The sequence below is a fragment of the Filicampus tigris genome, chromosome 7 (assembly GCF_054856515.1).
Source record: "Filicampus tigris isolate MCC_2025a chromosome 7, RoL_Ftig_1.0, whole genome shotgun sequence".
In the NCBI taxonomy this organism is placed as follows: Eukaryota; Metazoa; Chordata; class Actinopteri; order Syngnathiformes; family Syngnathidae; genus Filicampus; species Filicampus tigris.
Window position 1 is genome coordinate 14725024 of NC_141223.1, and position 21572 is coordinate 14746595.

At 39.7% G+C, this 21572-nt stretch overlaps 2 protein-coding genes and 1 long non-coding RNA gene across 3 annotated transcripts; 1 reads left to right on the plus strand and 2 right to left on the minus strand.

The window, feature by feature from the left end:
• Window positions 1-3475: 3475 nt before the first annotated feature.
• On the minus strand, window positions 3476-8489 carry LOC147144869 (uncharacterized). Its single transcript, XR_015087456.1, has 3 exons — window positions 8347-8489; window positions 5992-6109; window positions 3476-3541 (listed from the first exon to the last, which is right to left on the minus strand). It is a non-coding gene; the product is annotated as an uncharacterized LOC147144869 (long non-coding RNA).
• hmgb1b (high mobility group box 1b) lies at window positions 8009-13437 on the plus strand. Its single transcript, XM_086035701.1, has 5 exons — window positions 8009-8236; window positions 9264-9421; window positions 11383-11528; window positions 12129-12303; window positions 12864-13437. The coding sequence occupies exons 2-5, from the start codon at window positions 9275-9277 to the stop codon at window positions 12993-12995; spliced, it is 600 nt and encodes a 199-aa protein (XP_085891827.1). The 5' UTR covers window positions 8009-8236; window positions 9264-9274; the 3' UTR covers window positions 12996-13437.
• Window positions 13336-20590, minus strand: LOC147144871 (olfactory receptor 52E8-like). The gene is made up of 3 exons (XM_086035700.1): window positions 20337-20590; window positions 18504-18831; window positions 13336-15224 (listed from the first exon to the last, which is right to left on the minus strand). The coding sequence occupies exons 1-3, from the start codon at window positions 20588-20590 to the stop codon at window positions 14850-14852; spliced, it is 957 nt and encodes a 318-aa protein (XP_085891826.1). The 3' UTR covers window positions 13336-14849.
• Between the last annotated feature and the right edge of the window lie 982 nt (window positions 20591-21572).

Below are 21572 nucleotides of genomic sequence, written 5' to 3' on the forward strand. Positions count from 1 at the left end.
CGACGGACCGGTCCGTCTATCCGCTCATGACAGACGTCCATTTTGCCGGCAATAAACGATAAACAGGAAATAAAAAAAAAAAGACAGATTAATCATAAATGGAATTGGATTTTCGCCCTTCTATGTAATCGTCTATAATCTGACATTTATGACGTGCAATATTGTTTAATTTGATGCGGGTGAATTTGCTGCTTGATTCGTTTTGGTCAGTTAATGGGTCCTAATAGCATGCCGCATGACATCACATTGAGCGGGTCACAACAGACTGTAGACAGCCGGACAAAATGGCGGATAAACGGATGGCAGAAGGGTACCCCGGCTGTAGGCGGAAGGCAATAAACGGGCCGCAAATTTTTTTGTAAAATGCCTAGCTCTGGCAAAAAGTTTCATTTTTGTGGCCCAAAAGTGATCTCTGCAACATTTCGTTCAACTTTTCTTACAATTTCTGATTAAATTCTCGCAATAGCACATTGGGAGGCTAAACGAGTTCAACTCATACTGTGTTGACCTTCGTCTGGTGGAGCCATTATCGTAAAACCATATCAGAAGATTGTGGTTCTCATCACTGGGTCACATTTAAGCGCTCTCGCACCATTTTTTCTCTCCAAATGGGCCTCTGGGCTTGGCGTGTCACCATCAGCTATAATGAAAGGAATCATGAGAAGCCGCCTCATTGGATCACACAGTGTTTGGAGAGGATTCAATTTCCCTCTTAAGTCTACACCAATCGATTCCAAAGCCATAAATGGAGGTTCACCTTGACAGAAAGGCGTCATGTAAAATGTGCAGGGTTGATTTATTTTGCTGGATTAGGTGGGGAAGTAGAAGTCGTCTGCATGTTGCATGGGAGCATAGGTATACCGGTACTAAACTTTTTTTTAATCCTATGCTTTAGTTATTATTTTTATGTTATTTAGTCCAGATAAAAGTATCATTTAAAACATCAATATTCATCATGTCAATGCAATGGAAAGTGGCATCAAATACTCCAAACAACTTGTTGTTGGGCATTAAGTTGCAATTTGTCACTTTCAAAACAAAAAAAGTGGAAACATCAGCATGTCAAGCTAATAATTTCATTCCAATTTAATTATGGTTTTACTGTTTCATATTGACTTTTTCATATTAAATTTAAATTTTTTAAATTTTAACAAAATGAAATCCATCCAAGCAAGGCACTGGGACAACAAAAATGTTGAAGTCCAAAAACAACAAGGATCGAAGGACTAAACAAATGCTCGGGAAAAGGACTCAGACTTGACACAGCAGCAACAGACAAATGACAATGAACTGACAAGGTCTGAAAGAAAGCGGGGAACTAAATACAGACAAGTTGAGGATACAACGAGGAACACCTAGACAAGACAGAGAGGGTAGGAGGGAGCTGGTTGGCTAACACAAGGGACCGGGATGACAAGCACAGGTGGACTCAATAACTTAACCAGAGAGACAAAGGAACACAAGGAAAAACATGAAACTGAAGTCAAAAACCAAACTCAAAAGACAGACAATGACACAGGCGGGCCAGCGAATATCAAAATTCTGCATTTAATTGACGCTCATTATATTGCATTTAAAAAAAACAAATATTATAATCTAATATTTAAAAAAAAACGCTAGAGAAGGTGCACAACATTTACTAAAGCTACTTTGTGGAGACAAATTAGCTTTTATGCATTTCTTTATATCACAAAAACGAGCCATTTCAACAAGTTGTGCCAACTTTTTATACCCGCTGCTGGAATGCACTTTTTAAAATATAAATACACATCGCACAGCAATTTATTGCAAATAATTTAACAGAGCCCTAGCTTGAGAACTAAGCTTCTAGACAGCTGGGTGTTCCGAATCGTTTTTGCCTATACAGCATCCAAGCATCTCAATATACAAGCAGATGCTGTTTTGCACCCCGCAAAACAGCAGAGCATTTCATAGATTTTGTGAATTTCCCCTGAAATATGGAGCGCAGATACCTGAGGGCAATCTTCAAAAGCAGATACTAAAACCACATTCAATGGAATAAAACACAGTGGAATGCTATGAATTCAAAGTATGATTCAAGTGATGTGGTTAACGGTGAGACTCACCTCAACATCCCCACACAGAAAGCAACAACTGTGAGTAAACAAGCAAATAATTACCACAGCGAGCCGCTGGGATGCTTGATGTTCCCATTGCGTTTTATTGTGCTGTGTTCCATAGCATCAGCGGGACCATGTCCAGTGCATTGATTTGGCAGTTAGGCTGGCCGGCGCGGACAGCTCGTAAAGTTGTATCTTTCTGTCACTACCATAAAAATAGAATCAAAAAACAGAAGCAAACCAGGATGAATGAGAGTACACAGTCGTTTGATGATTTGATGATGTAATCACAGCATTTCAGGGTTTAACCCCATTCAGCTTGTCGCGAAGTCCCTCACCACCTTTGCTTAGCTGATTGTTATTATTTGAAATTGCATCCATATAAAACCCATGGCTGTGTTGGTTTTTTAGGTAGATGAGCATGCGTCAATGTAAGACGGACCCTGTGATGGCTAAAAACAGGTGCTGATTAATTCATATTCCACAAACGCAATTATTGATATGAATGCCCTATTCTGATTCGTGGGGGCGCACAGAACATACTGTAACGCAGGGGCGGAGCCAGAACGTGGCTAATGGGTGGGCCTGGAAAAATCAGGGTGGGCCTGAATATTTCTCTCACTGAGTACAATCCTACTGTCCCCACACATCGTGTATTCAAATAAAATGACAAACTGAATATGAAGTTCAGATCTTCCTTAGACAACCACAATTATGCCATTTTTAATATTCAATATAATAAAAAACGAAGCACAAATTCAAAAGTAATTTCATAATAATTTACAAAAGAATTTAAAAGTATATATTTTTTCATGAATCTCAGTGGATGGGCAGTCTGTCAATCTGTACACCCAGGCCCACCCATAGCTCCACCCCTGTTGTAACAGCTCATCTTCAGAAAGCAGATCAGCCATGATTGGTCATTACCTAAGCCCTTAGCAGTTGTGATGTCATTTTCAGTCGACAGAAAATAAAATGGCCGCCCTCAGAGATAGCTAAAAACGAGTGGATTAACACTTATTCCACAAATGCAATATTTATCAGAATGTCTTGTTTCAACTAGTGGGCTTGCATAGAAAATATTCTTGAAAAAAATAAGTTTAGGTTGACTTCCTCTTTAATTTCACAAAAAAATACCACTTTGTGTAAAAAATGATGTTGCTCTAAAAGGAAAAAAAAATGCAACTTTATTCTCAAACCATTACATTCACAATAAAAACACATTTTTATTAGATTAGAATTTATTATATAAAACTATTCTAATCAAAATTACCATGATATCTTATATTAGCGACACATCACTTCAAACTACACGCATAATAATAAACATATTGCTACATTGATTCTCTGACTTTATCAGTTCAATTTGAACACCATTTTGATCCAGCTTACTTTGCCATGAGACGCTTCCCTCTCCTGAGAAATCAGTCTTTTTATAATCCTTGAACCTGGGCACTGTCCTGTGTAATTGAAGAAATGAGAGATTAAATTTGATAAAACACAATCCTATATTACGAAGTCTGAAAGTCTTACCGTGTCTGGCAAACATTTTCCTGACTATGTTGACAAAACACTTCACGCCAATGAATTCATTTTATAAGATAAGAACCAAAACAATCAAAAACAAATCACAGGATTGTCATTAAAAATAAACACCTCGAATGCCTCTTTCAACTTCTGGAGGAACTCGAGCATGATATCGTCACTGATCTTTGTTTGATCTTTGATTTTTTTTTTTTAAAAAGTAGTTTTGAGCTGACGTTTGAAAGGTGCAAGGTATTTGTAACATTCATGTGTGTTGAATTTTAAGTCATCTGACGATACGCTAGAGCAGCTTCAGCGACACACAAAACACATTCGGTTTACTTGCAGTCATGTGAAGGTTCGACCTATAATAAACACTGGTCAACACACCACTTAGTGTGGTTTTCGATTTTACCCTCATAAACACTACATATTTTCATAGGCAGGCGCATATGCGCTCGCCGTAAAAAGAGGTGCATTTTCATTTTCATGCAAGTCTACACTCTAAAAACTGTTGGGTTGAAAATAAAAACAATTTTGGGTCATAAAATGGACCTATACATGTGCAAATTGGGTCAATTTGACCCACTTTCTTGCATTGTTTTATAGAAAACAACCCCAAAACATAATCTGTTTTGTACAAAACTACCCATTTTCCAGAAAGTTGTGGATATTTGCAATAACTTAACGATTAACCCATTAAGGACCAGAGTGCATGTCCACGTTTCTACCACTAGAGCTGTTGCGTCTTTCTACCCTTAAAGCGAAAGTCAACACAAACCTTTTTTTTTTCAAGAATATGTTCTACGCAAGCCCACTAGTTGAAACAGGACATTCTGATAAATATTGCGTTTGTGGAATAAGTGTTAATCCACTCGTTTTTAGCCATCTGTGGGGGCGGCCAATTTATCTTCTGTCGACTGAAAATGACATCACAACACCACTCGTTTTTAGCCATTTGTGGGGGCAGCCAATTTATCTTCTGTCGACTGAAAATGACATCACAACTGCTCACAATGGCAAATCACAGCTCAGATTCAGAAAACAGGTCAGCCGTGATTGGTCGTTGTGAGCAGTTGTGATGTCATTTTCAGTCGACAGAAGACAAAATGGCAGCCTTCAGAGATGGACAAAAACGAGTGCATTTTGCTGCTTAACTTATATTCCACAAATGCAAAATTAATCAGAATGCCGTGTTTCAACTAGTGGGCCTGCTGGGAACATATTCTTGAAAAAAATATGTTTGGGTTGACTTCCGCTTTAAAACCGGGAGAGCGTATATGTCATTGTCTATTTATTATTTAATTCTCGGTCTATTAACCAATGAAATGCATCAGAGTATACACGTGTCTGTGTCATAAGCCCGCGGAGGATGTTCCGGAATTCTTTTGAGTGATAATGGCGGGCGGCGGAGTTGCGGGAGCTCTTTAATGACTAACGGCAGTGATATAGACGACGCGATTGTGGACTTTGAACCAGTAGAACCAGTCGAACGTGATATATGATTAAGATATATGTTTGGAGACAATGACAATATCTATGTCAATGACAATGACAATAGTTACGTCTTTGTAACAGAATAGAGGATTAAAATGAGTGCTTCTCTTGCATTGACAGTTTCTTTTTATTTTTAAAAATGATAAATAATGTCAAACAAAGCATACAAACACAAAAAACGAGGACAAAAGAGAGGTCAAGTTGTTGCTCCTTTTGGTCAAATAGGTGTCACAACAGCAAGTCACTCGCATGATTTGTTTGACGGTAATGAAACAGTCACGAAATAAAGTAAATGTACGTCCATTAAATTATGTGGGGTTATTTTAGAAATTAAGGGCAATGTTAAAAATTTGACTTCTGGAAGGGTATGTAAATGGTCGATGGAGGGGGCCGCCACATAAAATCTCACTGAGGGCACCACATTGGGCGCCTCGCTGTCACAGTTCCTTAGCAACCGCTCCTGAATCAATGACAGTCCCCAATTGATCTCTGATGAAAAACATGTACTGTATACATTTAGAAATTCCTCCAGGGTTAAACTCAGCTTCAGGGTATTGTGATCTTCTTGATAATGTTAGTTTGGGGTTGTGGCCATATATTAACATTGGGAAACTCTCTGTTGCCCAGTTCTTACTAGAGCAAGATAGAAAATATTTCCAATACTGTTACATGTTCATTCTTGCGGTTGAGGCTGTCTGTGGTGCACAGAGGCAAATCCTGAAATGAAATATGTCACTAGTGACACCTTGAGGCCAACATTAGCACTTTGAAAGTAAGGTTCCAAATCAATACAGTACTGTGGTGTACCTTAGTGGAGGTCTTTTTCCACAGTAAAGTTGACATTTCAAAGGGTCACATTCAATTCTCTTGAGTAGACTTCCAAGCGTACCGCAAGGCTGTTAGTACAATCGATGGCGACTCTGAGCAGCTCCCGTGCGAAACATCTGGGCCGCTCCTCTGTAACGTTCCCGCCTGAGCAGCCTGGATTCCGTAATTGAGTGAGAATGCTGCAAGAATGGAATCGATATGCCTGGTTTTTGGGATTTCCACAACCGTGTGCAGACCGACATTATTATAGTTAAGGAAAACTAACTAAATAACTACAATTAATATTGAAAAAAAACATTGAAAATGTGACAAAACGATTGTCACGGCTCACCTGTTTTCTGAGTTTGGTCATGTGACTTTCGCAAGCTGAGCTGAGCCGTGATTGGTTGTTACCTGAGACCCTTTAACACTGGCTACGTTTACATGGACACATTTATTCGAATTAAATGCCTGATCTGAGTAAAACTACTTCATGTACACACATCATTCGGAATATCCTGACCCGATCAAGCCCATTCCAATCAAGATTTTACTCTAAATGACAGCGCTAGTTTATACCAATTGTATCCTGATTAACGCGCATGGAAACACGTTATTCCGACATTTTGGAACAAACCGTCTTTACTGCGCATGTGTGACATCATTATAGGTGTTTCTGTTAAACCCAGAAGCTAGTCGAAGCAGAGCGAGTGTTGTTTTGTTTGTTGTTTGATTCAATAAAGTTTGGAAGAAAAAAAATAGCAGCGCTAACAAAAGACATAGCGGGCACAAGATTTGCATCTGCAACTCCTTTAAGAGGTGTTAACCCGACGTAACAGCGCAAACGGGAAAAATATGCGAAATAATGCTGACTTTTAAAGTAGAAATGGACAGAGCGATGTTGTGTTGACACGGAAGTCGTCACGGCTTTTTCTACTACTACTACCTCCGGTGTGATGTATGAACACGCAAGTCCTAATCGGATAAATGGTTTTGTGTCCATGAAAACAGTGCATCCGATCAGACTTTTAATCCGAACTCTGATCGGATTGAAGAAATTTTGTCCATGTAAACTTAGCCACTGTGATGTCATTTTCAGTCAACAGCAAGTGGCAAAATGGCTGCCCACTAGGACGGATAAAAATGGGTGGCTTTTTCTGCTTAATTCATATTCTACGAATGCAATATCAATCAGAATGCCGTGTTTCGACTAGTGGGGGCGCAAAGAACATATTACTGTGAAGACAATTTTTTAATAGACTTCCTCTTTAAAGAGACTGTGTGTAGAATGTTTTGATTTTTCAATATTCATTTTAAAACTCACTATTAAGTCCAATGATATGCAAAAAAACATGTTCTATCTACTTTTTTATGTAATAGTAGGTCTAGTAATCGGTAATTATATTACAAGGGTAATAGTGAACTTAGGATGTTGCATTCTATTAGTTCACCACTACATGGCAAAAAAAAAAGTCCACACACTGTCCCTTTGAATATTTTTAGATAATAAAATCTAAAAATATTTTTAACATATTTTTCCAGATATCCTGTTAAGTCTTTTCTTCTTTATTTTTTTTTCTTAAAAAAGAGACACACATGATTCATTTTTTTATATTTTATTTTTTATATACCCTAAACCCTTTTTAGACTTAAAAAAAAAAGATTTTTTTTTAAGATATGACCTTGTTTATTTCCAGGATCAATAAAATTTAAAAAAGATGTAAATATTAGGCCATTTATTATGGGTAAATTTTCCCATGTTAATATGATCATTTATGTTTAGGCTAAAATATTACTGCGTTAAATTGATATTTTTGGGAAATATTTGAAGTTGCATATCGCTATTTCATATTTGGGTCTATTTGACAATTATGTGTTATTAAAAAAACCATCTGAAAATTACTCACCAGTTAGCTACTCTGTACTTAAAATTTTTGTCAAGTCTCCATTCTTCTTTCTTTTTCTTTTTTTTTAACTTGAATTATGATTCTAAGTAACTCTACTCTCACTGTGGTCCAATTTGTGGCTCCTCTCGCCACCAGTGCAAGGGTGCATTTTGCAAGTAACGGTAGCGTTTGCCATTCAAGTTTAGCGCCACAGCGTCCCGCTCCAGACAAGCAGCCAACCGTCCCGCCGGTGCAAGTGGCCGCTTGCCCAATTAGACAATCGCGGGGGGCTCGGTGGCAGCCAATGTCCGCCGGCTGCAGGGCTGCCGACAATCAGGATAAACACGCGAGCATCATCATCATCATCTTCATTGCGCACTCACATCGTGGTTTTTGTCCCATTGTCTGAGACGACACACATAGAGTACAGACACTCTCGAGGTAAGCCTTGGCTTGTCATGAACTTGTTGGATGTGTTTGTGTCACGTGGAGTGTGTTGTCCGTGCCCGTGTGTGAGTGTCAATGTGTGGGGCGGAAAAGGGTGAACTTACTTGAATGACAGGCACGGGGAAGGATGCTAGCATAGTGATACACACGAGTCTGTCGAATGGGTTTGAGTTGTCTGATTTTGTGTGGGGCGAAAATTCCTAAAAGTGGAGTCCATTTATACACGCATTGTGTGGTGACGGGTGACTCCTCCCAATGTCAACACACTCTCACGCCGTGGGTCAGCCTAACGTCCGCAGTTGTGTCAACGGAGCGCTAACCTTCGAGCGCTAGACCGCTACGTTAGCCTAGCCTAGCCTAGCCTAGCCTAGCCTAGCCTAGCCTAGCCTAGCATAGCCTAGCATAGCCTAGCCTAGCCTACTCTAGCTTATCCTCGTCGTAAAGATAGAAAGGCTAAGACCTAGTAGTGAAGGTGAACTCAGCATTATTTTAAAAAATAATGATTACCATCGTGACCACCACTTAACATCTGCTATTATACGCTTCCCAAGCATGGCCCTTTGTGTGACGAGCGAGGAGGGCCTGCGGCCTACTGTTAGCTGTCGGCCTCCGCTCAGCCATTTGTAATGGTTTACACTGTGTGTTAATAGCGCTGGAGGACACAAAGCGAGTGATAAGGGCGGAGCTCATGGTAATGTAGTCATTGACAACTTTTACCTGATAGTAAAATAGCCCCCTAACATGTTAATATTTATTGTGGTTCATGAAAAGCACAGGGTAGCTTTTAATTATGATTTAATGCAGCATCATGGTGGTCGTAATGTACAAAAGCTCATCAGTCATTCACCCAGACACCCACCTTTTCTTTTCTCCTCCCTCCAGCCCCATTAAACAATAGACAAAGAACACCCCCCCCCATCCTCAGACATGGTTCTCATTTACATATTGTCTGCGCTTCTTTATTGTGTGCGTATTTTTATTGTTTCTTTTTTTTAAATTTCCTTTGTGTGTGTGTGCTCAGCATAAGACAAAATGGGGAAGGATCCAAAGAAACCGCGGGGCAAAATGTCCTCTTATGCCTACTTTGTGCAAACGTGCCGAGAGGAGCACAAGAAGAAGCATCCCGAGGCCAGCGTCAACTTTGCAGAGTTCTCCAAGAAATGCTCAGAGCGATGGAAGGTAAGGGATGGGCAATTCTTGAAAGCAAGGCTTTCAAACTTGTTTCAGTTCAGGGTCCACGTTCACTCCAATTTGATGACACAATTTGTTTCAAATGAAATCATCCACAATATCTTAACAAAACTTAGTGTGTTTTCATCAATATTCTAATTGAGGTTTTCATTAAATATGAGTAACTTAAAGATCAGTGCTTCGACAAACTGTATGCACCTTTTTATAAAACGACTTAAGGCTTAGATACACCAGTCTGACGTCGGAGGTCGAGAAAGATCGTGGCGTCTGATTGCGCCGTCTGATTGGTGTAGTGACCACCGTCGTAACATTGGACTCCGTCAGAAAGCGTCTGGTGGGCGTTTCAGCATGTTGAATCAGCATCGTGAGTCGTGACATTTGGTCACTCTGATCGGCTGTTAGCTAGCAAATCAACGCTCGTAGCACGAGCGGGAAGCGACAAATGTGGATTAACAGTGAGCACGCCTTTGCTGCCTTAATCTTCTTACATGCACAAGAGCGAGGGTTGACAATGTTCAGTAAGTATTTCCCGATACTGTGTCAAAAACATGAGGGTTTACTTCGCGTGGGAGTTCATGAGCGAAAAATATAGCTGAATGCATTGTTTACGTTTTCATAATCCGCTCCCGGCCAATAGCTTTCCATTTGGATTTTTCTAACCATGAAGAATAGTGACTACTGCCGCCGATGGTATGGAAGGGAATTACATCCCATGCATGCACAGCAGGTACTTTACAGGTCAGTGTGGCTGTCTGTCGTTGTGGTGTATTTTTCCAGCATGACAGCATTCCAGCATGCTGACAGCCGGCCCGACGCCCCGGGGGTAAGCGTCGGTCACAGTTTGGCCAACGTCGAATTGGTCTACCTAGGCTTTCAAAGGCCCTGATAGACCAAACCGACGTCGGAGGTCGTGAAGCGTCGTGGCGTCTTAATGCGCCGTCTGTTTGGTGTAGTGGCCACCGTCGTAGTAACCCGTCTGTAAGCGTCTTGGGGGCATTTACGTATGTTGAATCGGCATTGCCAGTTGTGACATTTGATCACTCTGATGGGCTGTTAGCTAGCAAATCAGCGCACGGAGCACCAACTGGAAGTGACAAAGGCGGAAAAACAGTGAGCACGCCTCCGCTGCCTTAATCTTCTTACAAGTACAAGAGCGAGGGTTTTCAAAATAAGTATTTCACAATACCGTGTCAAGAACGTGATGGTTTACTTTGTGTGGGAGTTCACTGTGAGTGAAGAATATAGCTGAATGCATTGTTTGTTTTTTATAATCCGTCCCCGGCCAACAGCTTTCCGGTTGGAGTTTTCCAACCATGAGAAATGGTGACTACCGCCGCCGATGGTATGGAAGGGTATTACATCTTATGCATGCGCAGAAGGTACTTTAATGGTCAGCGTCGCTGTCTGTCGTTGCGGTGTATTCCTCCAGCGTGACGTGCCGACAGCCGGCCGGACGCCGCAGGGGGTAAGCGTCTGTCAGTCTTGGCCAGCGTCTTTTTTGGTCTATCAGGGCCTTAAGACCTAAGCCTCGTTTTAAATTTGCATGAATTTCCACATCCTTCTGGAATCTTGACATGAACTGACTCTTTATCACCATCCAAACTAAAGTAGGAACCAGTGTTAATTTCGTCCACTAAAATTTTTCGTCATTAATTTTGTCATGAATATTTTCATTTAGACAAAAAAATAAAGAAGTAATCATTGAGACTATAACTACATGACTTGACAGGCACGGGGAGAACATGCAAACTCCACACAGGGAGGCCGGAGCCGGGATCGAACCCACGACCTTTGAACTGTGAGGCGGACGTGCTAACCAGTCGACCAATGTGCCGCCCTATAGAAATTATAGTAAAAATAAATATATATATGTATGTATATGCATGGGGACTGGCGCGCCAAAAAAAGAAAGCCCTGCTATAGTCTATATTTGATGTGTTTTGTTTTAGACAATGTCCCCAAAGGAGAAAGGCAAATTTGAAGACATGGCCAAGCAGGACAAGGTGCGCTATGAGGCTGAGATGAAGAACTACATCCCCCCCAAGGGACAAAAGATGAAACGCTTCAAGGACCCCAATGCCCCCAAGAGACCACCGTGAGTAGACTTTGAATTGACCATCCAAATGTTGTTTGTGCTCGTTCGGTTTATGTCAAACTAGAGATGGGCATTGGATCAAATTTGGAATTGGGGTGGAAATGAACAATCATTTTTATTTTTTACTTTCAATTTGTTTAATTATTATATTGTGTTGGATATTATTTTTTATCTTAATGTTTGTATTGTTGAGTTATCTATGAATATTATACATTTTATAATATTTAGGGATGTCAATAGAGATTAATAAATTATCTGTAATTGATTGATCTAATTTATCTATTTTTTAATCTCACTTAAGAATTGCTGGGAAAAGATCTTTATGTTTGCTTTTATTCTTGGAAAATACTTTTTGTCATTGATCAGTCTTAATATTCTGAACGTCTGTTAAACTTAATGTAATATTGAACAGAAAAACCCTGCCCAGTGGACTTTCTATAGCCTGAATGTACATTTTCTTCCTCTTTTAGATATCGAACTAGTTAGATGGCACATCTGCTGCTCACAGCCGAGTAGTGCTCACCCGTTTTTTGCCTCAATCGCTTTCAGACTCGGATAATTCGAGCGGATGTTTAACTTGGTGTGCGCCGCCGCCAACAGGTCAGCGTTCTTCCTGTTCTGTGCCGACTTCCGCCCGAAGGTGAAAGGCGAGCACCCGGGCCTGTCTATCGGCGACACGGCCAAGAAGCTGGGAGAGATGTGGAACGGCTCGTCCATGGAGGACAAGCAGCCCTACGAGAAGAAGGCAGCCAAGCTGAAGGAGAAGTACGACAAGGTAATGTCACGTTCCTGGCCTAATCGCTACCACACGTTCTGTCTCGCTCACTGCACCACACCATACAACACAACGCAGCATGCGCCATAACACGTCGATGAAACATTTTAGTACGATTCAATAGCATCGTCTATTTCTTTTTTCAGCCAGACATACTAGCTCTTTGATTTACACAGTGTTGCTTTTTCAATGTTGCCATACTAGGACAGTTGACGCTAACATTAGCGTTAGTGTCTGCTTGTTCCAACAAGGACCCAAACCCTGCTGCGAATCATGACGACCTTGCGCGTTAACATCCCCACTATAAAGTTTTATAATTGCCGACGGATTCCAGCACCCCTAACACAGCAACATTTCACCATGTTCATATAGTTCATTTTTTAAATAGATCACATTAATACATTTGAAATTACTTTGGGATTATTTGTTTTTGATATCACAACAAATTGGCATTTAAAAGGTGTGTGTAGACTGTATCCACTGTACTTCAAAAAAGTGTTAATTGTTTTTGTAAGGAATTCATGCAAAAAATTTAAGTCCTCTCCCCGGTGTTGCCGTAGGATATCGTGGCCTATCGCACGAAGGGCAAAGTGGACTCTAGCACAGCGGCGGCGGCGGCAGACGATGACGAGGAGGAAGACGAGGAAGAGGAAGGAGACGATGATGAGGACGAGGAGGACGATGATGAGTAGGCAAGGGAGGGGGGAGAAGAAAGTGGGGGAGGGACCTAAATTTTGTCGATGCCATATAACCAACCACATTGTACTCAAGCCACCATGTTGACGTCCAGATGGAACATGTGTATATTTAATGTTTTTAAGATGTACTGTACAGTGTTGAGGAAAAAAAAAAAACAACCACATATCTTCCCTTTTGGGGACTTTTCTTGTGCTCGTTTTTCTCCCCTGCCAGCAGGACAGTATTAAGTCGCTTATAGGTGTTCCCTCTCGCTCGGAAATGAGATTTCCCAGTTTTGATTGTATGGTATTGTTTTTATTTTGAAAAGTCTTCTTTTCCATGTGCCATCCTCCTTGTAATTTTTATTTTGTTTGAATACCACTAATATCAACAAAGTGCAGCTGTTGACATTCAAGAATGTCCTATCGTAAAATAAATGTTTTTCTGTTGTTGTTTTTTAAGAAGTAATTCTTTTGCTCACTCTACTGGCCTGTGGTAGGAGCAGTATTCAAATTTAAAGTTGACCGCTTACTGACGTCACAGCTCGGAAGAAGAAATTACAGAGTGCTGCAAATGTCAGTGATCTTTCTATTTGTAGGTCTGTGTTTGGGTAAAATGAACATTCCATTAACTACTGACGATACAGTTCGAAAACAAATGTTATAATTTGTAGCACCTTTTATGCAAAAAAAATGAAAAATGCTAAAACCAGTGCATTTTTTTTTTCAGAGCTTTAAGTATCAAGGAGGGCAAGTTCAAGAAAAAAAAACACTTGAACAATATGGAAAATTAAAAGATGCAAATAAACAAAAAACAGCCTCATTGGAGTACACATATACAGTATAAGAAAAATATGGATGGGAATACTTAAGAACCTGTGCTAGGTGAGCAGGATAAAAAAAAAAAAATGGTACAGGAAAAAAGTTCATTGAGAGTTCAATTGAATCTTAAAGTTTAAGTCAACCCAAACATATTTTATTCAGGAATGTGTTGTATGCAAGCCCACTAGTTGAAATAAGGCATTCTGATAAATATTGCGTTTGTGGAGTAAGAGTTAATCCACACCTTCAGAAAACAGGTCAGCCATGATTGGTCATGTTACCTGAGCCCTGAGCAATCGTGACGTCATTTTCAGTCGACAGAAGTGACAAGATGGCTAAAAAGGGGTGGATTTTGCTGCTTAACTCATATTCTACAAACGCAATTATTAATCAGAATGCTGTGTTTCAACAAGTGGGCCTGCTGGGAACATATTCTTGTAAAAAAAAATGTTTTTGGGTTGATTTCGCTTTGAAGAGGAATGTTGCATATTCTTAGCAATTCGGCAGAAAAGTGCAAAGAAATTCAATTAACTTGCTAAGTAATGTAAAATATCGATGCAAAATATGAGCATCTCTACCTGCTGAGCAGGACTAAAACAGCCTATGACCCAAAGAACTGTACTTTGTGGAAAATTACATGGAATGGTAAGGAAAACCAAGCAATTTTTTTAGCAATAGGTCAGGAAAAACAGCACAAAAATTAAGAAACTACATGAACTAAAATACGGAAGCAAAATAATATTCCACATCCAAGTTATCAGGGAACAAAATAAGTGAGAAGAAAGAATAAGTAAGAAATGGTACGTTAAGGAAATGACAGCATTTTTTCAGCAAAAAAGGGCACAGACATTGCAATCAACGAGGCCTCGAGAATAAAATACGGATGCAGTCCTTAATCTGTGTCTGGCTGAGCAGTTTTAAAGCAAAAAAAGGTACCTCGTGGAAAATGATGTGGAATAACGAGGGCAATTTTGCATATTTTTAGCAAAGGGTGAGGAAAGGTTAGCCAGAATGTTGAATGTGTGTGTTGAAAGTTAGGAAAAGCGACTATGCTGCTTCTGGATGGGTTGTCTTCCAATTGTGAAACTTCCTCTTGAGGTTCTCCTTGATCTCCTTCATTTTGAAGCAGTAGATGAGCGGGTTGACTGCAGCGGGCAGCAGGCTATACACCATGATCACCACAATGCGCACCGACTCGGTAAAGTGGAAGCCCTGCATGTTGGCCGCGTAAACAAAGCAGCGCGGCGTGTAGTAGAGGCCTGTGATCAGCAGCTGTGGCGAACACGTAGACAGCACCTTCCCACGACTCTCGCCGCCGTACTTCTTGGCCACCGTGGCGATGACAGCGATGTAGGAGAAGATGATGAAGGAGAGTGGGCAAAGGAGGCTGAACATGGCCAGGGGAAAGGCCAACAAATTCACCTGTGGGGGGGGGGGGGGGTCGGGAATATTGGAAAAATAAGAAAACATATAATACTTTTAAAAAGCATGACATTTCACCACGTGTGAATGACGAAGGATTTTTCCAAAAAGGTACATCATAGAAAATGACATGAAATGTTAAGGAAAACGTTGCATGGTTTCAGCAATTTGACAGGACAAGGTGTACCAAAAAATCCAGTTAACAAGCTAAGAAGGAGAAAAGCGATGTAAAATTTAGGAATCTGGCTGCGTGTCATGGAAAATGGCATGGAATATCAAGAAAAATCTAAGCAAGGCAGTTCTATTTATATAGCACATTTCATACACAAGGCAACTCGATGTGCTTCACACAAGCAAAGGCAACAGCGACGAGCATTTACAAACACAGCAGTTAATATTCAAAAGCAAAGAAAACAAAACTACCTAATAAAATTACATTAAAACACATTTGCAGAAAACTTTTACATTTAAAAGTAAAGTAAAGAAGTAAAAGTGGGTTTCTAAAATATATAAAAGAAAAAAAAATGTTTAGAGGACCTTAATCAAAGGTATGAGAAAAAGAGTTTTTAACCTGGATTTAAAAGCATTTACACTCAGTGCTGACTTCACTTCTGTTGGCAGCTTATTCCATTTGCCCATTCATCCATCCATCCATTATCTATACCGCTTATCCTTTTGCGTGCAGCATAATAGCTAAATGCAGCTTAACCATGTTTACCTTGAACTCTGAGCTCCACTAATTGACCCAAGTCTGCAGATCTCAGAGCCTTCTAGGGGTTATATTCAATCAGCATTTAATGTATTCAGGACCCAAACCATTCAGCGATTTATAGACCAGTAGCAAAATTTTAAAATCTGTTCTACAGTTAATTGAAAGCCAGTGTAAAGCCTTTAGGACTGGAGTAATATGTTCCGATCTCTTTGTTCTGGTAAGAACGCGAGCTGCAACGTTCCGAATGAGCTGCGCAGCTGTTTGATGCTCTTTTGAGGGAGACCAGTAAGAAGACCGTTACAAGAATCAAGTCTACTGGAGATGAAAGCATGGATAGGTTTCTCCTGGTTTGCTTGGAGCATGCAACCCTTCAGTCTGGATATGTTTTCCTGCTGGTGAAAGGCTGTTTTAGTGATTGATTTGATATGATTGCTGAAAGTCAGCACCCCAAGATTTTAGACTTGGTCTTTGGTTTCTCAAAACAGTGACTCCAGGTGTTTTCTAACAGCAATCCTCTTTTCTTTATTGCCGAAAACAATGACCTCTGTTTTGTTTTAGTTCAGCTGAAGGAAATTTTGGTTCATACAGTTGTTAATTTGCTATAGGCAGTGACACAATTCACTGATTGAATTGGTGTCATTTGGGGACATTGACACACAGTATATAGCTATGTGTCATCTGCATAACTGTGATAGCCAACATTGGTCTTCTGAAGCATTTGACCCAAAGGTAACGTACAGACTGAACAGAAGGGGTCCAAGGACTGACCCTTGAGGAACCCCACGTCATGGCCATCCGATCTGATTCAAAACTTCCAATGTTCACGAATTAACTCCTTTCCTCTAAGTAAGGCCTAAACCAAGTTAGGCCTGTTCCATTTAATCCCACCAAAGTTTCCAATAGGTTCAACAGTATGTTATGGTCAACTGTATAAAATGATGCACTGAGATCTATTTGTAGCTTCAGATTCTCTGATTGTTTTTTCAACACGTCAAATGCTCCTGTGTGAATTATGACCGATATGACAGTCGAATGCTCAGCAGCAATCTTCTCGACCTTTTCACAAATATCAGAAACCATGTCATTAGCAAAAAACACAACTTTTGTGTGCCTTCTGCTGCGTAGTCGTTTGACACCAAATAAGGCTTTGTCGCCTATTATCAGTGTTTGTGGCCCAGTAGCTGATCTCACATGGTGAGGGAATCCACTTTCATACCTTTCATTGGTGTTGAGATCCACCGAAGCTTGCTGGTCAGATGACAGTAGGGCAAACCTGTTTCTCAGTTCGATGCCCGTGTTTTGCTTTCATTGTTCATAAGATGGTTTTCCGTTTTCTTGCCGGTGCCAAAAGACTCATCTTTTGGTTTTGATGCGACGTCTTTGCATGAGAACAATTTCTTCACGGTCTGTTGGGCGAGAACTCCTCACTTTTGGCTTTGCTGCTAGCAAAATTCAGGGAGAGCTAGTGAATGGAGCTAGCTGCCTGTTAGCATGCTCGTGTCCACTGTTTGGAGACACTGGTAGCGTGGTCTCATTGTCTGATTTTGCCATTCGCCTCCACAAACACTTGGAGGCGATGCATTTTTGCCTCCAGCACTGCCATCTTCTGAAGGAGTTTGTGGTCTTCTGTAGAGAAGGGAGGCATCTTGCTTCTCGCCTTGATGATACTAGCAGGCTTGTGCTTATTAGCAGGCCGTGCTGATGTTATCGTGAGGAGGCAACGAAACATATTGAAAAAATGTCCCCACCATCTGTAGTAAAAACGAATAAGTAATACAGACACACAGATATAAAAAGTATCCAGGAGAAGTCCAAAGAGAAAAAACAAAGCAGTTATCAGCAAAAAGAATACAAGCGAAGCAGGAGCTGAGCAGCAAGCATCTTCACACTACGCGAGGAGGAAGCTTATTTTGAGCAACTGGGTTGGTAAAAGGGTGCAAAAATGCAATTAGCATTCCTCATTAGATCAAGCTAATGATGCAAAATCTGTACCTGAGTAAGCAGGATTAAAAAACATGTTATGGGGGAAAGGCACGTCATGGAAAAAGACATAGAATGTTAAAGGAAATATTGCATATTTTCAGATATTAGGCAGGAAAAACTGCAAATAAAATTAAATTAACAAGCTATATAAGATCAAATATGAATCTAAAAGTACAAATCTGTTAAAATTAAAAAAATTAAAACAACCTGTTACAAGAAAAAAGGCATCTCATGCAAAATGATATGTTAAAGAAAATATTGCACATTTTAACAGGGTACAAAAATGCAATTGAGAAGCTACATAAAACAAAACACGGATGCAAAAAATATTACAAATCTAAGTTACCGGGGCAAATGAAAAAAAAGGAAAAATCCCATGGAATGTAAAGGAAAATGTTGCATTTTTTCAGCAACCGGAATGAAAATGCAATTAATTAGCCAGGCCAATAAGATCAAATATGGATGCAAAACTTTATAACGTGTTCCTGGTTGAGCACTTAAAATGTATATCATGGAAAATTGGCATATTGTCAGCATCTGGGTTGAAAAAGTTTGGACCCTGTGAAAGGCGCATGGCCCCCTACCTGGGACTGGTCGCAGCTGAGCCTGGTGATGCTGAAGTGGTCGCAGTAGCACTGGTGGATGACGTGCGAGTCGCAGAACGGCAGCATGAGGGCGTGTGTGACCACGCCCACCATCCAGGAAGCGGGCATGAGCCAGGAGATGCCGCAGAGCACCGTGATGGCGGCGTTGGTGACCACGGCGTGGTAGCGCAGCGGGTCGCAGATGGCCACGAAGCGGTCCAGTGCCATCAGCATCAGGATGAAGGAGTGCGTGGCGCCCAGGAAATGCACAAAGTACATCTGCGTGAAGCAGGCGGGGAACGCCACCCACACATCGCCCAGCCAGTACCTTCACATGACGCAAAGCATCAGCTGCCATTGTGATTTTCTGGATATTATCTAAAAAAAACTAAAAACATTGAACATATTGACAACACGCCGCTTCCACCGGTGGCCCTGGTGACGTAAGCATCGCTCTGGGAAGCTACGCATACGGTAACAGATGACTTCGCTGAAAGCTAATGACTTGGCTAAACTCCAATCGCTGATCGTTTTAATCGATTCATATTCAGTGTTGAGCAAGTTACTTCCAAAATCTAATCTAATACATATGACGAATTACTAATATATGAAAGTAATAATTTTCTTTACAATATTACTGTCTTTGTAGAGTAATGAGTTACTCAAGTTTAAGTTACTCTTAAGTTACTTTAAAAAAATCGCGAATTAATGTATTTAATAATAATTTCGACACTTTAAAAAGTACAATGCTAAATTTGCCAGCATACTGTAGCCAATACAGTTAACTTGTAATGAGGATACAGTATTTAACTATATAGTGTGGGCTATAATATTACATTTTTTTACTCTATGGTGGGAGATCACTACCTTCGATCAATATTTGTGTCAATTTTGTAATAAAATCTGTTTGTGAATATAAATATTGGAACTGATATTTTGTCTAGTAAATAAACCATAAATGAAATTATCAACATATTTAAATTAATTTACACACTAGACTAGTGATCAAGGGATTTATACTTGATAATTGCTCTAACAAAACATATAGATAGATAGATAGACAGATTATGTGTGATGAAAGCAAAAATATTCATTGGTAAAGTCAAAACTGAACTGACAACAGTGTTTTTTTTCTTTTGCATTAAAAAAAAAACAATAATACAAAGTTCAGTTAGTTGCAATACTCTTTTTAGAGTGGAGACCAAGGTTCGAGGTGAGTGAAATTTTAGTCGGACTCGCCAACGGGTGGCCATTTAAAATTAGAGGCGGACCGGCCTATAATTCAAGCTTTAATTCAATGACCTCATCCGTTTATTCTTCTCACGTCTCACTTTCTTAGGACCCGTAGTTACAAAAAATAAGTTTAAAAAATATACATATATCGGCACAAAAAATGGAGCATGCAAGCACAAAACACAACATGCACTTTTTTTAATACAAAGTAATTGATGGTGGCAAATGTCAGAGTTTTGTTCACAATACAGCAACATAAAACAATAAATAAATAAATAAATAGACCTAATTAGCTACAGCTCGTTATTGCAAAATCTTGAGGCACTTCAAAATCAAGATTTACCTGTTTTTTTTTAAAAATAAAGTTTGTTTTATATTATCAAACTGTAATAGTCTATTATATCTAAAGGTTTTGCATTTTACTGTAGATGCACCCTAAAAATCCATGCAAAATATTACCCCAAACGTTGTGTCAGTAGTGTCAAAAAAAAAAGGGCAAAAGAAAAGCTACACAATGACAAACAAAAAATAGGTCATTTTCCTACTGCTTACAAGATTATTATTAATTTTTTTAAATAAAAGTAGATATGAAATGGTCACCTCCAGATGATCCGGGGCAGCGTGACAGTGCCGAAGAGCAGGTCAGTGAGGGCGAGGTGGCAGAAGATGAGGTAGGTGGGCTTGTGGAGGATTCGGTCCAACTTGATGAGAAGCAGAATGAAGATGTTCCCGCCGACGATGGCCAGGAAGACCAATAAGAGCAACGCTGACACGGGACCGTGATACTGAGGCACCAGGCCTGGGAAGCCCAGCAGGAAGAAGTTCTTAAATCTTGTAACATTGCTGGACAACATCTTGATCTAGAAAAGTACAGCATAGAGTAAATGCAATTAACAAGCCGAATAGAATGAAATATAGATGTAACATTTAAGAATATTTGCTTCAGTGAGCAGAATTAAACCATCCTGGCTGTTACAATATAAACCAATAATGAATGTAAGGTACATCATGGAAAAGGGCATGAAATGTTATTTAAAAAAATGCAAGAACTGCAATTAAGAAGCCAAATGAAATAGAATATGGATGCAAAACTTGAGAATCTGTGCCTGGCTGAACAGTACAGTATTAAAACCACGTATTACATAAAACTGTATAGCATGGAAGCTTATATGGAATGATAAGGAAAATACAGTAGTTGCACATTTTCAGTGGGGAAAATGTGCAAAATTGCAATTAACAAGCAACATAAGATATGGATGCAAAATTTAACAGTCTCTTCAAACAGGATTAAAACAACATGTTAAAGATTTTTTTTAAAAAGTGTGTCATGCAAAATGACGTGGAATGTTAAGGGAAAATATTGCATATTTTAAGCAGGAAACACGCTGTCAAAAATGACACCAAATAAAACATGTTAGATCATAAATCGATGCAAAATTCAATCTCAGCCTAGGTGAGCAGGATTAAAACAACCTGTTACAGATTCAAAAGAAAAAAGATACATCTTGCAATTGGACATGGAATGTTTATATTGCATATTGCTGGCGAGAAAGTGCAAGAAATGCAATTAACAATCCACAAAAGATCAACAATATGGATGTGAAATTTAAAAATCTGCACCTGCTTGAGCAGGATTAAAACAACCTGTTGCAGATTAAAAGAAAAAAATGACATCGTGCAAAATCGCATGGAATATGAAGGAAAATATTGCATGTTGTTGTTGGAAAAGTGCAAGAAATACAGTTAACACTCCATAAAAGATCAATAATACCGATGTGAAAACAACCTTCAAGAAAAGAAGAAGAAAAAGTACACCATGGAAGATGACATGGAATG